At 48.7% G+C, this 17,687-nt stretch overlaps 1 protein-coding gene across 4 annotated transcripts in view; it reads left to right on the forward strand.

Moving 5' to 3' along the window:
• Positions 1-17,687, forward strand: part of GPC3 (glypican 3) — a 248,130-nt gene that overhangs the window by 207,021 nt on the left and 23,422 nt on the right. For all 4 annotated transcript variants that reach the window (XM_081846772.1, XM_081846773.1, XM_081846774.1 and 1 more), the window contains one exon: positions 23-182. In XM_081846772.1, coding sequence (XP_081702898.1) covers positions 23-182 — 160 coding nt within the window. The remainder of the gene's footprint in view (positions 1-22; positions 183-17,687) is intronic.

Consider the following 17,687-nt stretch of genomic DNA (forward strand, 5'->3'; position numbering starts at 1 on the left):
CCTTAAATATATTCTCTTCCAGCTCCTAAAAGGAATGTCCATCTCTCGCCGGAAAAATCTGGAGAAACCAGAAGATGAGGATGAAGCAGGAAGTGGGGGCTGTGATGACGAGGACGACTGTGGTGGTGCAACTTCCGGAAATGGGGAATTAAGAGTGAAGAGTCAGTTGAGATTCTTGGCAGGTAATTGGTGAGGTGGGTGGGCAAGGCTGAACTAGCCAGTTCTTTATCCTTTCCTGGCAGGGGGCTTGTCTGCAACCAGGGCAGCCAATATATGGCTGTGCATCAGCTGTCCCCCACTTCCAGAACTAAAAGCAGGACTGGGCAAATTCATTGAGGAGTGGTGGGCACCCATCAGTGATGACTCGCAATGCTTGACAGAGGAGGCTCTACTGGTGGTGCCACTGCTGAGTTGCCACTGACCCTTGATCAGGACTTTTCAGTGGTGGTTCCCCTCTTGTGGAACACCCTCCCTGGTGAAGGAGTCTGTCTGAACGGTGGCTATTCCTGGGAAGCTTGAAATTATTAGCAGTGGAGGCATGTTGTTTTTACCTGTTTTCAGCACTGTGTGCTCCAGTGTCTTGCACACAAACTGGTTGTGCTTCTCAAAAACTGAACACACATACATGTGAAGAAGGACTTAGATTAGAGTAGGAATTTGCAGTTTTGAGGCTAACTTCTGTTTTCCTCCACCCCCAATGCACAGACTTAATGGGGAAGGGTTTTTGCTCAATGGAAGAACATCTGCTTTGCACACAGAAGGTCCCAGGTTCAGGCCTGGTGTGTCCAGACAGGGCTGTGAATTTGCCCTGTCTGAAACCCTTGAGAGCCTCTTCCAGTCCATATAGACAATGCTGTGCTAGATGGACCCAATCATCTGGGATGCGTGGCAACATCATCTTGCAAACCCTCACTTATGTTCACATAGGCCTCAGAACTGGTGTTGCTGGCATAACAGTTTCTCTCCCCAACAGCACCACCACTCTGGTTTCCCCATCTATCATGGGAAAGAAACTGTTTTTGGGAGGAGAGTGGTGTGCTGCCCTCCTCCCCCCCAGCAGATGCTGTATCCTGGAAACAGACTCACTGATGCTGCACTTTATGGAACCACCCTTAGGAGATCCTTCCGAATTGGATGGGGGTCCAGAAATTGAAATGATTAGCTTGGGAAAAACCACCCAAGTGATAGCTCAGTGACCACAGTGTTTTACAAGGATCATTCCCAAAAGTGGTGAATCTCATTATATGGCCTATGTGGATTCCAGGGCATCTTTTAGCCATAGACCTCAAACTAGCACCAGTAGGTGGGTGAGAACCACAGTTCCCTGGGGTGTTGCTAGGAAGGCCACAGCCTTCGACTCTACACCTTTGGGTGCCCTTAACCACTGTGCCTTGGGTATACAAGAATGCAAGAAGATCCTGGTACATCACGCCAGCAGCCTGTCTGCCCATCACCATGTGGATAGGGATTTATCCCAACATACAAGTGTTTGCACAGCGATTTCTCCCAATATAAGAATTACATTGCCACCATTATCATTATCGGTACTAGATCAGCCAGTCTTATTACCTGAAGGTTTCCAAGCGACTTATAATGCAGGTAAAAACACAAATAAATATATTTATACCATAAAGCAGAACAAAAGGCAACCACCTATGTAACAAACACAGGAAGCTTTGCCTGCATGCTAACAGTAGTTTGTCAAAAGCTTGGTAGGGGGGGCGATATAAGTCTTTACCTGGTGTTAGAAAGATGAATGAAGGTGCCAGGTGGACCTCACTGGGGAGCACATTCCAAAGTGTTTGCTGCTTTCATGAATACTTTCATCTGTGTGCATAAGTTACCCTAGCATTTCTCTGCACGTTCCTTGGCTGGAGAACTGCATCACAAAATTCGGAGAAGTGCAGATTTCGAAGGATGGGTGTGTTTCGCTTTGCAAACTGTTGCATAGTGAGTGTTATGTTGAGTTCTTCTTTATCTGTGACCTGAATGGAATCTCTCCCACATTCCTCCCTCCCTCCTATGTGGACCACAGTGCAAATGTCACTTGCTCAGTCGCTGCAAAGCAATCCTTTCCCAATCATTGCTGCTTGCTTCCCTCGCCCAAGACCAGACAGATGAACCTGGATAGGCTCAGCCCTCCAGCTTTCAAGTTTAAAGAGGAAAACGTGGTCTCTTAAAATGAGGCCAGATGCTTGTATAAATTCCCTCCCCTTGATCAGGGACAATTACCTGCTATTTAATAGAGTGGAAGCTGAGGTATTTAGCCGCTGCTTGTCAGGCACCATATATATATGGATAAATAAAACACTGAGATAGTAAAATACTGGGTAAGAGAGAGCAAAAGTGACCTTTGAGCTATCCTATCCAGCCCTGGTGAATATTAGGCCATGGGAGGCCTTCTGTGGTTCATATACAGAGGGAGGCATCTCCCTCTCCTTATCTAGTCCTCAAGCCATCTTGACGGCCAAATTGGCAGGTCTGCAATTGGATCTGTTGGCGGCCTCATCTTTAATGAAATGCAGCCAGTTTTGGATCTGAAAAGCTATGCAGGGGGAGGGGGTGTTTGACCCTTGTTCTTGCACTGCTTCCCCAACCAAAACCCCCATCCATGGGCACTTCGCCCCTCTCCTGATTCTCCCGCAGGGGGTGGTTGGGTAGGTAGAGATGGAGACCAGGGAAATGAGGTAAATGGAGAGAGGGTCAAGCATGTCTCTTGTAGCACCCCCCACATGCCTGCAGTTCATTAGTCAAGAAAACAATTCCCCTTCATCATGTGTGTTTTGACCCTGACTGGGAGGGGAATGGGGTGGGCAGAACCAGAGGATATGATCTGCTGTGGAAATGGGGCACAGGCTTCAGGTGCACAACTCTGTGCTATCACGCTCGCTCAGACTGCAAGGAACAGACCTGATTCCACCCTCGCCCATTGAAGGACTAGTAGGGGGAAGTAGTGGCTTAACAGGGGTGAGCTGGAAAGCATCTAGTTCAGATGTTGGCTCCACCCTGGTTACATTAGGTGGTCTTGGGCAAACAGGCATTCCCCGGCCTTGCCACCTGTAAACATTTGTCAGGGATGCTTGAGCTGAGATTCCTGCATGGTAGGGGGCGGACTAGATGGCTCTCAGGGTACCTTCCAGCTCTACAACTGTATGATTCTATTTTGTGAAAATGGGAATAACAAAACGGACTCTACCCTAGTAGGGGTGTTTGTAAGGACTTCTGTTTGCAAGGAGTTAATGTATTGGGAGCACTTGATTTATTCTTATGGGGATTCGAGCCATGATGGCTTTTCTCTGCCTCAGGGCCAGCCCACCCATGAAGTGGGGTGAAGCAGCTGCCTCAGGCTGCAGAAGTCCCCTAGGCATCACACTCACAGCCTCCCTCACACAACCCACCCTGAAACCTCCACCACTGGCAGGGGTGCAACTTGAATAAAATATTGGGGTTGAGGGCAAGTAAGCCCTGCCCCACATTTTTTATTTTATTAGCCCCCTCAAATATTCCGTTGGGGTGCTGAAGTGACCTCAGCCCCTAGGAGTTGGCTCCTATGACTTCTGGCAGAGAAGCAGTGGTGATGCAGGCAGCAGAGGTGATGTGGGGGAGGTGCCACGTGGCACTGGTGGCAGTGGCAGTGGCAGCAGCTTGAGGAAGGTGGCAGAGCCACTTCCCATTTTGCCTCGAGCAGCAAAATGGGACACAACTCCCCTGCTCTGCCTCCACGATCAGAGGCAGCAAGGCTTCTGAATGCCAGTTGCTGGAAGCCACAGGATGGAAGAGTGTGGCTCTTGTGCTCAGGGGTCCTGCTTGCAGGTTTCCCATTGGAGCGTCTGGGTGGCCACTGTGAGAGCAGGATGTGGGACCAGATGGATCATTGGTCTAATCCTGCAGGCTCTCCTTATATTTTAAGGTTCAATTACAGTAATATATACATAAAATAAGAAACATGTTATTACTCATTTTAACACTGTACAGTACTTGTTTCCCTGTGTCCATTTCTGCATATCGCAATGTAGGAATATGCAGCTGCCCGTATGGGTTTCAAACCTGCAACCTTTGCATTCTCAGCACCACACTCTAACCAACAGAGTTATATTTGTGTATACAAATAGCATGGATTTTTAAATTTTTTTTGCAAGGTCCTCCAAGCCTTTGGCAGTTTGTAAATTATGAGCTCCCCCCTCCCCGCCCCCCCCCCCCAGCCAGCAATGCTAAACCCACATGTTTTTATACCAAAGCAAAAGTCACAAATCCTGCAAGGTTTTCCATTTGGGGGCGATTGAGGTTCTGGCAGCCGTCAGCATCCATGTCAAGCATTCCTGAGAGATGAAACCTTTCAACTGATTTTAAGTTAATTTTAATTGCTCTACTCTGAGTAAAATGAGACATATATATTTGGGACCCACCCTATTTTTGTGATGGCAGTATTTTTAAACCATTTTTAGTGTTGTATTTTAAATTGTGCTGGGGCCTTCAGGCGAAGGGCAGGGAATAAACTGAAATACTACTACTACTACTACTACTACTACTACTACTAATATAATAATAATAATAATAATAATCGTCATAAAAAGGAGAAGAAGAGGAAGCATTGTTGGATACAACCCAATATTAGTTTGCTCCAGGCTTTACTGTTGTGACCCTGGCAGACATCAGATATATTTGCTATAAACTGCTAGACAGCCACTGGATTTGCAAGGATCCTGTTTCGTGGCAACAGGATTTAACTTACTCCTGCTTTCCCCCTTCTCAAGGCTGCCTGCCACAGTCTTCTTCCCACAGCTGTTATTCCACTTCATAAAAAGAACTCAAGAAGTAACTCATAATCAGGGGAAGGTACATAAAGGTAAAGGGACCCCTGACCGTTAGGTCCAGTCGTGGCCGACTCTGGGGTTGAGGCACTCATCTTGCTTTATTGGCCGAGGGAGCCGGCGTACAGCTTCCGGGTCATGTGGCCAGCATGACTAAGCCGCTTCTGGCAAACAAGAGTAGCACACGGAAACACTGTTTACCTTCCCACCAGAGCGGTACCTATTTATCTACTTGCACTTTGACATGCTTTCAAACTGCTAGGTGGGCAGGAGCAGGGACCGAGCAACGGGAGCTCACCCTGTCGCGGGGATTCGAACCACTGACCTTCTGATCGGCAAGCCCACAGCGCCACCCGCATCCCTGGGAAGGTACATAGCTGCTTCAATTGCGTATTGTTTTTATGTTGGAAAACAGCAGTGTGAAGGCTCCTGCAGGTAGACAACTCTTAAGGTAGAATATGTGTACAGATTCATGTGCTCTGCTATGCATCCTAGATGGCAGGTCAGTTCTTGCTCCTCAGGTTAGTTCTTGCACCTCTGCCCAGTTCTTGCTCCTCAGCTGACTCTGTTTGGGTAGCTTCTTTGCCTGGGAACCTGGCAGAAGTTCTTAACTCGCCATAGGTGAATAAGTCTGTTCTTCTCTGAATTTCCCACCCTAGAAACAGAGCCTCTTGTGGTATCAGAGGGTGGCTGCAGCCAGTTGTAGCTATCTTGTGAGCCAGCAAACTTTTCTCCCAAATTCCAAACTTAGGGTTATAGTGAAGTCTTACCTTATTTATTTTGGGCTCTTAATGACTTACTATTTGAATGAACCAATGTTGGAAAGAGCCTGCTGTTTTACAAGGCATTAATTCTACCCTAGCATGGGAGAAAGGCAAGGGGGAGACACGTCCAAGCTCCAAGAGGATTATCTTTCCATGAGAGCCAGCGTATTGCCAGCATATAAAACACTGCAGCAGAACTGTTATCTTGAAAGTGTGTGAGCACATTTGCTGAAATTTCTCTTCTTTTGTTTTGTTTTCAAAGAAGTCTTGATTGGAAATCAAGAATTCCTTGTCAAAATGCAGATTTATTAGAGGAAGAGGGAAGAGTCTTCTCATTCCATTTTAATTGCAACTGGAATTGCTAATTGGTCTATTGCTGTTGCTTGTTGTTGCTCACCATACTTTTAAATTTTAAAGTAATGGATACGAAGTCAGAGCAATGGTTTTCTGGTGCGTGCAGCCATCAAAAAGGAATTTGCTTATCAGTTCCCTCTCATCTTTTGGAGATGGGTTTGCAGTTCTGTCTGGATTTGATCTGTGTGTAATATGGCAGGAAAACAATGGTTAGTCTGATTACCCACTCTTGAAGAACCCAGTTTGTCTTCCAAGGCAGCAGCAGCAGTGCTGCCAAAGCACCTCCTCCCAGTCCTTTGCAAAGGACTCTGTGGCAGAAACTAGAACAGATTTCTGACTTACAGGATCTGCTTTGTGTGCCTCTAGAACCTAGAGCCCAGTGCAAAAGACAGGGCAGGAGAACCAGAGCCAGACACAAAGCGGCAGCTGAGAGAGCGCCCCAATCTCCAAGCAGCAAGAGACACCAGGGTTCCAGCGCTTACCCAGGATTTGGTTTCCTTGGAATGAAGGCCGGTGGGGACTGTGGTGATACATGTTTTTATGCACACATATATACAACCTGAGCATAGAATGGAGGGGCTCACAACCCCAACAGATCTTGTCTCCCCATTAGGTTCCCAGAGAGACCCCTGAGCCCCAGCTTTGAGATTCAGCACAGAGCAAGGCAAGCTTCTATGCACTCAGCTTGCAGCATTAGCCAAAACTCCTCCACACCCCAGCCCATCTTAGTCTGTTGTTCTCCATCCTAGGATGACAGGTGAGTTAGGGAAAGGTCCACCCATTTGTTTCTATGACAACAAAGCAACCTATTTAAGATGCTGATTATAGATACTTAGCTGAGCAGCTGTGGCCATTACCTTTACAAAATAGCTGGTTTGACTGACTTCCTTTTATAGATCCTAACCTCATAGATAAAGGATCACAGGCCTAGAAGGGGACCACAAAGACACCCAGACTGACCCCCTAAAAAACCCTATAACAATACAAAAGAAAGAGTTTCAAAGCAACTTGAAAAAATAAAATACAATAAAAGCAATTTAAAATGTAAAACAACAAACAATGCTATATTTAATGTTCATCCAGTATTGTATTAAAAAGCACAAATCCTACACACTCGCCTGAAAAGATGAATTTTGGCAGGATTGGGTCCACTGCTCAAATCTGGCCAAAAGTGGGTTGGATCTGGCCCACTGGACAAAAGTGGTCCCCCCCCCCCCGTTCTGTGGTCTATGGATAGTGGTCCGTCCATTTCTTCTGACTGGCAGAAACTTTCTAGGGTCTCAAGCAGAAAAGTGTCCTTTCTGTCACCTGCAGCCTTAATCCTTAATCCTGGAAGGCTGACAAAGCTATGAGATGGAGTACAAGAGAATATTTGGCATGACTGGGTTGTATGTCTTCTGTATATAAGACCTTCTGTGTTATTAGATGGGAAGCCCAGAGATCAGTGCTAGAAGAAAGGTGTTTTGGATCCTGGTGGAGGAGCCCTGGGCTGGAATTTGGCACTTTGATTGTGATCTGGTTGAGAAAGTCTGAATACCAACTCAGGAGGAGCAGCAAGTAACAGCAGAAGAGGGCTGTTTCCTTCGTCCCTATTTGCAACTTCCTTAAAGGCCTCTGATTGGCCTCTGTGAGGTACGATGCTGCACCCAGTGTGCATTTGTTGTATTCTTAACTTGTACGCGCTCCTTGATCAAGTCCCAGGGAACATCTACCTGTACTTGCTTTTTTTGTTTGATAAGGTTTCTCTTGACCAAGAGAATTGAATTTCTTTTCAGTGAGAAATGCAAAGCTTGTAACCCATGGAAGTAGTTCAGTTTGCAGCAGCTGCTGCACAAATGAGTTAATTTAGTTAAATCAGATGCAAAACATTCTTGCAGTGGCCATTTCAAGATTTAGGTAATCTTGGCTCTTTCTTTGTTTCCGGAATGACATCTGTTTCTGGATTAGCTGTATCTGGAGAAGCAGAGGGGGTGTGGGTGTGGGTGTGTGTGTGTGAGTGAGTGAGTGAGAGAGAGAGAGAGAGAGAGAGAGAGAGAGAGAGAAGTGAATCTGGTCGTCTGGCCAGATGTGTTCATTTCACATAGGCCAACCTGGCCTGGCACCTAGAGATTTTGGTGCATGTTTAATAGTAGTGCATGACAATGACTCTTGATATACATCAGACAAGATCTACGGTTGCCACTTGGGCATTTGCAAAAAGAATAAAGGACGTGGGCATTGCATAAAATTTTGCACATGCCCATAGAGAGCATATATGGATAGATGGAAATTTACAAATAATTGCTGTAAGTTAAATAGAGAGTTAATGCATCACACTGAAGAGCAGACGACTGGGACCAGCTGGCCTGAGTGTGTACTTACTGTGCTGTCCAGCTGCTAGCTGGGATGGGGCAAAGTTCTTCCTCTTGGACAGGCAGCCCTACAGACAGAGCACTCTCTGTAAAGTAGGACATTTAGAGCCAGTGGTGGCATAGTTGTTAAGTTGTGGGTGAACATATCAGCCGACACAGCAATTCTTCAAACAGCTCTTGTTTATTCAGAGGCCAGAACAGAACTGAACTGAAGGGTTCAGTCAGCCTGCTTATATAGAGCTCCAGTACATATAATTGTAACAACTTTCTAAAACTATCCAATCACTGAACGTCACTTTCGATCCCTTATTTGCATAACTATCTACAGTATTCCCCTGCTGGCCCAGGGTGAGAACTTCAGTACATAACACCCCTCCCCACCGAGATAAGGCGTCAGTTACAATCGTAATGGTTTCCTTATATACAGCACTACACGTAATGGTTCAATTAGGCACAAAAGCATATTGGTTACATTTCACATACTTCCATTAGACCAACAGTATTACAAGTCCAGCAACATAGCCCTTTAAATAAGTTGGGTGCTTGGAAACTTTGCAAGACTGCCGGGGAGTGGTACCCAGGTCCGGTGGGCTGCCCGATTCTTGCTGAGGCTGTGGCACGACCCTAGGTGTTGTTGAAACCAAGTCCCCTGGATCCGCTGTTGTGGGTGGAACATCCACGAGTGGAGTTGGTGGAATGTCAGGCACGGCAGTGGTCTGAGTCTGTGGGAAGTCCGGTAGACCCTCTGAAGCGGCTTGGTTAGGCTCCACGCCTGCAGTTTGTGAGAGAGGTGTAGGTGGAGCCTCGCCATCTGTAAGTGTATGTTCTGGAGCCATGAGCGCAGTTGGGGCACTGCGGTAGTGTCCAAGTCCCCAACCCTGCATCTAAGCTGGTCTATGTGCCGGTGCCACAAACGTCCATCTTCGAGTGCCACCTGGTTTGAGCAAGGTCCAGTGACTCCCACTACTGTGGCTGGCACCCAAGGAATGTCCCCCACAAAGTTCCGGGCAAAAACCTGGTTTCCTGGAACAAATGACCATGGCGCATTGGCACAGCCTGGGGATTCAGCCACGGCAAAGTCTGGGCGCAGCCGGTCGAGCGGGGACCTGAGGCGGCGGCCCATAAGCAGTTCAGCACGACTCCTCCCTGTGGCCGCGTGAGGGGTGATATGTTGCACGAACAAGTATTCAGCAACCTGCTCATGCCAGTCTCCCCGGTCCAGGCGCGCCAGTGCCTCTTTTGCCGAGCGCACCATTCTCTCCGCTTGCCCGTTGCTGGATGGATGAAATGGTGCCGTTAGGGCATGGCGGATGCCCAGTCGCGAAAGGTATCGATCAAAGGTGCCTGAGGTGAACTGCGGTCCGTTGTTGGAGACAAGGACATCAGGACACCCATGCATTGCAAAAAAGGCCTCACAGCACCCGGATGACTGCCTCAGTAGTGGTGGAGGGCATCAGGGCCACCTCCAGCCATTTGGAATAGGGATCCACCACTACCATAAAGGTCCGGCCGCGAAAGGGGTCGGCCAGATCGATGTGCACCGTTGACCAGGGTGTCTTGGGCGTCTCCCAGGTGTGTCCCTTAGCTGCTGGTGGCGCAGGCCTTGATTCTTGGCACGCTTGACAGGCGGAAACCCAGGCAATGATGGCATCGTCCATGTTAGGCCACCAGACGTAACACCGAGCCAATGCCTTCATTTTGACGATTCCCGGGTGGCTAACGTGCAGAGCTTCAAGGATGCATTGACGTAGTTTTTCGGGAATCACGATGTGGTCTCCCCACAGCAGACAGCCGCGATGAGCCGAGAGTTCGTGTTGTCTGGTTGTGAAGGGCTGGAACTCTGATGCAAAAGGCCCTTGTGGCCACCCCCTCCACACCCAGTTGAGCACACGGCTGATGGTGCAATCCTGGGCAGATGCGGAGGCCACAGTGGCAGCCAATACAGGCGCTGCTGGAAGATCCTCAATCAGGAGGAGCGATGAAGCAGGAGCCGGGTCTTCCACAAACGCTGGAAGAGGGCAATGGCTGAGGGCGTCTGCAAGGCCCATCGATTTCCCCGGGCGATGGACGAGCTGGTAGTGGTAGACAGCCAGAAAACAGTCCATCGCAGCAGGCATGGCGAGAGGACCGGTGGAGTTGGTCAATCACCGGCGAGGAGGCCCAGGAGCGGCTTGTGGTCGGTGATGAGGTCAAAAGTCCTGCCGTAGAGGTATTCATGGAACCTCTCCACTCCAGCCACAAGTGCCACTGCCTCCTTGTCGAGCTGGCTGTAATTCCATTCAGTCAGAGATAGCATCCTGGAAAAGTAGGCGAGCGCTGCTTCTCTTCTGTCTGGAAAACGGTGAGTAAGGACAGCGCCGATGCCAAAAGGTGAGGCGTCGCAGGCAAGGACCAGCGGCCTGGCTTCGCTGTACTGTACCAGCACACTGTCCGATGAAAGGAGAGCCTTGACCTCGTTGACCCCAGGACCAAGGTGTCTTCGTGCTGAGGAGTTGGTGAAGAGGCTCAGCCGCTGTGGCTTTGTGGGGCAGGAACATGTTATAAAAGTTCAGCAGTCCCAGGAACGCCTGCAACTCATCTTGTTCTTTGGGATGGGGGCCTGCTGGATAGCGTGGATCTTGGATGTGGTCGGGTGAAGGCCGGAGGTGTCGATAAGATAGGCCAGGAACTCTACGTATGGAACGGTGATCTAGCACTTCTCCCTCTTTACCTTGAGCCCGGCCTCCTGGAACCCGGTCAGCACAGCGTGGAGGCACTCGAACAGCTGCTGGTGTGAGTCTGCGGATACCAAGACGTCGTCAAAATACGGTACCACGCCCGGAAGCCCTTGCAGGAGATGCTCCATAAGGCTTTGGAAAATGCCAGGAGCCACACACCCTGAACTGCAGACGGCGGCAACGGAATGCCCCTCGGTGCGTGACGATCGTCTGGGCTTCAGCGGTGACATCATCGACGGGCAGTTGTTGATAGGCTTGGGCAAGGTCCAGCTTAGCAAATACCTTACCCTCACCCAGGGAATGCAGCAGGTATTGGACAACAGGAACCAGATAAGCGTGCTGCTGAAGTGCCTTGTTGATCATGCACTTGTAGTCAGCGCAGATTCTCACCGACCCGTCCGGCTTGACAGGCGTGACGATGGGGGTTTCCCACTTGGCGTGGTCAACCGGCTCCAAAACTCCTTGGGCGATCAGCTTGTCCAGTTGTTCATCCACCTTAGCCTTGAGAACAAAGGGAACCCGGCGTGGCTTTAGCTTAGAATCATAGAATCATAGAATCATAGAGTTGGAAGAGACCACAAGGGCCATCGAGTCCAACCCCCTGCCAAGCAGGAAACACCATCAGAGCACTCCTGACATATGGTTGTCAAGCCTCTGCTTAAAGACCTCCAAAGAAGGAGACTCCACCACAATCCTTGGCAGCAAATTCCACTGTCGAACAGCTCTTACTGTCAGGAAGTTCTTCCTAATGTTTAGGTGGAATCTTTGTTCTTGTAGTTTGGAACCTTTGCTCCGTGTCCGCTTCTCTGGAGCAGCAGAAAACAACCTTTCTCCCTCCTCTATGTGACATCCTTTTATATATTTGAACATGGCTATCATATCACCCCTTAACCTCCTCTTCTCTAGGCTAAACATGCCCAGCTCCCTTAGCCGTTCCTCATAAGGCATTGTTTCCAGGCCTTTGACCATTTTGGTTGCCCTCCTCTGGACACGTTCCAGTTTGTCAGTGTCCTTCTTGAAGTGTGGTGCCCAGAACTGGACACAGTACTCCAGGTGAGGTCTGACCAGAGCAGAATACAGTGGCACTATTACTTCCCTTGATCTAGATGCTATACTCCTATTGATGCAGCCCAGAATTGCATTGGCTTTTTTAGCTGCCGCGTCACACTGTTGGCTCATGTCAAGTTTGTGGTCAACCAAGACTCCTAGATCCTTTTCACATGTACTGCTCTCAAGCCAGGTGTCCCCCATCTTGTATTTGTGCCTCTCATTTTTTTTTGCCCAAGTGCAATACTTTACATTTCTCCCTGTTAAAATTCATCTTGTTTGTTTTGGCCCACTTCTCTAACCTGTCAAGGTCATTTTGAAGTGTGATCCTGTCCTCTGGGGTGTTAGCCACCCCTCCCAGTTTGGTGTCATCTGCAAATTTGATCAGGATGCCCTTGAGTCCATCATCCAAGTCGTTGATAAAGATGTTGAATAAGACGGGGCCCAAGACAGAACCCTGTGGCACCCCACTAGTCACTCTTCTCCAGGATGAAGAGGAACCATTGATGAGCACCCTTTGGGTTCGGTCAGTCAGCCAGTTACAAATCCACTGAGTGGTAGCATAGTCAAGTCCGCATTTTACCAGATTCTTTACAAGAATATCATGGGGCACCTTGTCAAATGCCTGCTTGATGCGGGCAACTTGTGGATCAAGGCTAAAGGAGATGGGCGTACCTGTATATTGCCCCAAAGTGCCATCAAAAACCTCAGCAAAGTCTTTGACCAGACCCTCAGTCTTTGCGTTAAAGATGCAGTTGATGCTGGTGACTTCCAGGCCAAGGGCATCAAACCAGTCTAGCCCTGGGAGGCTTGGCCGGTCGGAGCAGGCCCGAAAAATCCTTGAAGGTGATCCGGAACTGGCCGACACCTACCATGGGAATGTCGTTTCCCTGGTAGTCTCTCAGGTGTACGAGGCGAGAGTCGAGTTGCCTTTTAGACACTCGGGGTACCAGTCTTTTGATGGTGCTCCAAAACACGATGGACAGGGCAGACCCGGTGTCGATCTCCATGTCACATGGAGCTGCTTCATTGAGCACCGTGGCATTCAGCTTGCGTCGCGTAGGCGAGTCGGTTTGGCCAATCGTGGTTCCAGATGGGCAGTGGCAGTTGGTGAGAGCGAAACAGCTTTCCTTGGCGGACTGGAGTGAAGACTTGGACTTGCGAGTCGGTGAAGGGGGGGTGCCAGTTGGAGCCGATCGGCAGACCTTAGCAATGTGGCCCCTTCTGGAACACGTCTGACAGATGGCGTCTCTGAATCGACACTTGGCATGGGAATGGTTGCTTCTGTAGCCGGCACATTCCGATTGGCCCTTGGACTTCTGTTGGAACTTCCTGCGCTCCCCGCTTTGTCTGGTGCACATCATCGTCTTCACTGGAGGATGCCTCATCACTGCTGGCCTCTTTGTGATGCATTGGAACTGGCTTCCTAGCAAGACGCGGGCTGCTGGCCTTGCGGATCTCCTGGGCGAAGCGTTCAGCAGCTTCCAAGGCCACAACCTCCTCAATGGCTTTCTGCAGCATTAGGTCCAGCTTGGCAAGGAGACACTGTTGCAGATGGATGTCCCGGACCCCGCAGACAATTCGATCCATCAGGGCATCGTCTAAGTCTCGGAACTCGCAGTGCATTGCAGCCTGTCGGAGGGCGGCAGTGTAGTTGTTAATTGACTCCCCCTCTGCCTGGTTCCGGTGGTAAAACGCATGGCGGACAGCAATCTTGGATGGCTTTGGCGTGTAGTGGTTGCAGAGCTTCTCTTGAATCGTGTCCCACGGTGCTGCCTGGACTGCTTCAGGCGCAACCAATGTTCGGGCCGTCTCAAACACCTTGTGCCCACAGAGGCTGAGGAATAGGCCCCGCTTACGCTCCTGTGATACTTCCGTCAGCTCGTTGGCTTGGAGGTAGCAGTCGAACCGAGCGAGGTAGGAGTCCCATGATTCAGAGGCTGGGGCAAACGGCGGTAGAGGCACAAGTGAAGCCATGATTCCGATGCCGGCGTGGAGGGTGATGGATGGAACACAGTGCTCTAACCAGAACAGTCAGCTCTGAATTGGTTCTGTTCAGTGATTTCGCTCAGTGATTCAGCTCAGTGATTCAGCTCAGCTCAGAGGGTGGCCACATCTAGCTGTGCTCTGATGTCCATCGATCCCATCCTCGTCGCCAGTGTTAAGTTGTGGGCGAACATAGCAAACCAAGGTTCAAATCCCTGCCTGGCTGTGAAGCTCCCTGGGTGGCCTTGGGCCAGTCCCTGCCTTCCAGCCTAACCTACCTCACAGGGTTGTTGTGGGGATTAAATGGGGAGGAGAGAATGGCAACTATGAAACAAGGTGAGAGATAAATCCAGTAACTAAAAAAATGTGGCCTACTGGGGTCTTGTGGTCAGATGGAGCTTGATTATCGCCTGTTGAGCCTGGAGTTTTTGTCAGAAGTCTACCGAGCCACACACCAGGTTCTTACGATTAGTTTGCTTGGCCAAAGTCCATTCTGACTTTTCAGGATTAATTTTAGAACGTTCCTGTTCACCCAGGTGCCAGGTGACTTAACGATACTTGAAATTAGCAGCTGTGAGGGTAGGTGCTTGCTCCTAAATGTGTTTAGAAGTTATGGGTATTTTTAGATTTTTCTTAATTGTTTCAAAATAGTTAAAATGCCTTTTTTTTCTTTTTTGGGAAAAAGAAATATTGTTTTAACTTTTTGTTGTTTGCCATCCTGGGCCCTTTTGGGAGGAATCATGGGGTAGAAGTCTAATAAATGAACAAACTACCTGGACAATTTAAAGGTGAGGTTGTTCCTTAACACCTTGGGACCCATTTACCTGCAAGATCATCTTCCCCTCACATGCACCCACTCAGTCACTTCAGTCTGTGGAACTGGTGCTGTCGCAGGGCAGCATAGTGCTTGCCCTCCATTTGTAAGAAGTCAGCCTCTGGAACTTCTTGCCCATTGACATCAGGCAGGTGACTTCACTGTACTATTTTCTGCGCCTGTTAAAAGCTTTTTTGCTTTCACAAGCCCACACAGATATGTGATATATGATTTAATTTGGTTTTCAGCTAATATTTGATTTTAATAATTTTTAAATGTTTTAAACTGTTGTTTTTACTGTTTTACTTTATTCTTATATTACTTTTGTAAATTGATTTGAGGGTTTGTTATAGTTAAGTGGTATATAAATCTTGGGAAGTATATAAATCTTGAAAAGAAGCAAGGAACCAATTTCCTGGCAAGATAACTGAAAATGGGATGGAGAATGATGGCTTTATATTTTTTTGAATTTATAACCTGCACTTTCATAAGGCAGAGTACAACATGTAAGGATCAAATCAAATCAACATCACAAAATACAATCAATAAAGCATTGATGGTAGTATGACCAAAACAGAGTCTGACCTTGTGGGGAAGAGGCAGAGGTCAGTGGTAGAGCACCTGCTTGGAATGCAGAAGGTCTCGGGTTCAATCCCTGACATCTCCAGGAAGAGTTGGGAGAGACTCCTTGCCTGAAGCCCTGGAGAGCTTCTGCTAGTCATTGTAGACAATAAAAATGTAGTATAAGCACTGATAACTGGGAAACACTGGCCTGCAAGCACTCCAGTTGGAGAACAGCCTTGACCAAAGGTGTCAGGGGCTTTGAAGACGCTTTAACTCAGGACAAAAGGGAGAAACGTGTTAAGAGGAAGGCGTGCTTGGCAAACCCTCACTGTGATACTGCCTGAAACCAATGTCCCCACTGTGGAAGGACGTGTGGATCCAGAATTGGCCTCCACAGTCACTTACGGACTCACGGTTAAAACCGTTTTCATGGAAGACAATCTTACTTGCCTACGAGGGGTCGCCAAAGAAGAATACTGAGCTGGAGGGACCATTAGTCTGGTTCAGGATAAGGAGACTTCCTTTGCTCCTTGCCTTGAAGCAGTTTGGTGCAGCCTTTGACAACCTGGCAACCACTCATCCCACCCTGTGAGCACAGTCAGTGGCCAGGGGGGTGGGAGTTGCAGTGTAAAACATCTGAAAGGGTACCAGGATGGCAAAGCCTGTATTCAGCAGTGAGTCTGGGACCTTGTTTCAGCCTCTTCTTACTTTGGCTTAAGTGCACCCTCCTCCTCCTCCGCCGCCGCCTCCTCCTCCTCCTCCTCCTCCTCCTCCTCCTCCTCCTCCTCCTTACTTTGGGCATGGGAGGGGTTGCAACTGCTGCTATTTTGGGTCTCCGAAAGGTGCTTCCTGTTCTAGGAACTCACTCTTTCAAACAGCTGTTATCAAGGAGGGGGTTAGAGTGGGGAGAGCCTTTTCCTGTTTCTATTTACCATACCGCTCAAGCTGCCTGGTGGGACTTTTGCTTATTACCGGGATATCAGTAATATCTCTTCCCTCTGCCCCCACTCCTAATGTTGTGTTTCTCTCTCAGCTCCATCAATTCACTGCAGCTGTTTACTTTTTGCTCCCCCCCCCCAAGAAAACTCCTCTGTGTTAGGCAAAGCTCATAACATAGCTACGTACCCTGGGAGTTATTGCATGCTCCCTAAATCACACTGGAGGGCAACTGTTGTACAAAAGACAGTAAATTGATTTTCAACAACAAAAAAATACTGCCTGTCTCACGTCGCCTTTTCAGGCACAAATGGCAGCTAGTGCTAAACACACACACACAAACATACCAGTCATATTTTTTCTGCACAAAGTTAATTTCAAGTAGCTGGAGCTGACGGTTATTACATATGAAACAGGATTTTGCTTTGAATATTGTACGAGATTTTGCAAAACTGTCAAAGCCAATCTTTGGGAGGGTGTTGGAGGGGGCAGGACATGAGAGACTAGGGTTTGAATCCCCACTCAACTGTGAAGCTCAATGGGCAAACTTGGGGGCTAGTCATTGCCTCTCGCAGGCTAACCCCCCTCGCAGGGTTATTGTGGGGATTAAATGAGGAGAGGGAGAAAACCATGTAGGCCACCTTGAGCACCTTGGGGGAGGGGGGAAACATAGGATATAAAGTCAATACATGAACAAGAAGAATTCCATATTGTTTGTTTGTTCCACCTGTTTCTTCAAGGAGCTCAAGGTGGTGTGCATAATATTGTCTTCTCCCATCTTTCCTCAAAACAGCCCTGTGAGGTAGGTTAGACTGAAAGACATTGACTGTGCTCAAGGTCACACCCAGTGAAGATTTGAACCCTGGTTTCCTAGGTCCTAGTCTGATTCTCTAACCACAAACCACACTGTGGCACTCAGGAAGCAAAACCACCTACTTCCCTTGATCTGTGCACTCTGATGAAGAGGTGGAGCTCCCCCCTCAGTTGATTTCAGTGTAGGGTTGTGCTATATAGGAAGCTGCCCTAGACTGGGCCAGAACATCAGTCCATCTACTTAAGTATTTTCCAGATTTTCAGACAGGGTTGTCTCCCAGCCCCATCTGCAGATGCTGACAGGAATTGAACCTGGGACCTTCTGCACTGCACTTTGGAGACCATGCCATCTGCTGCTGCTCCAAGCTAGAATGGAATGGTGGCAATAGTGTTTGAGTAGGACCTGGGAGACCCGGGTTCCAGGTCCTCCTCACCCATGAAGCTCACTGGGTGACCTTGGACCAACCACAGTCTCCCAGCCTAAGCTGCCTCATAGGGGTTGTTGTGGGAAAAAAATATGGAGGGGGGCG

The sequence above is a fragment of the Podarcis erhardii genome (genome assembly GCF_964252035.2).
Source record: "Podarcis erhardii genome assembly, chromosome: Z".
In the NCBI taxonomy this organism is placed as follows: Eukaryota; Metazoa; Chordata; class Lepidosauria; order Squamata; family Lacertidae; genus Podarcis; species Podarcis erhardii.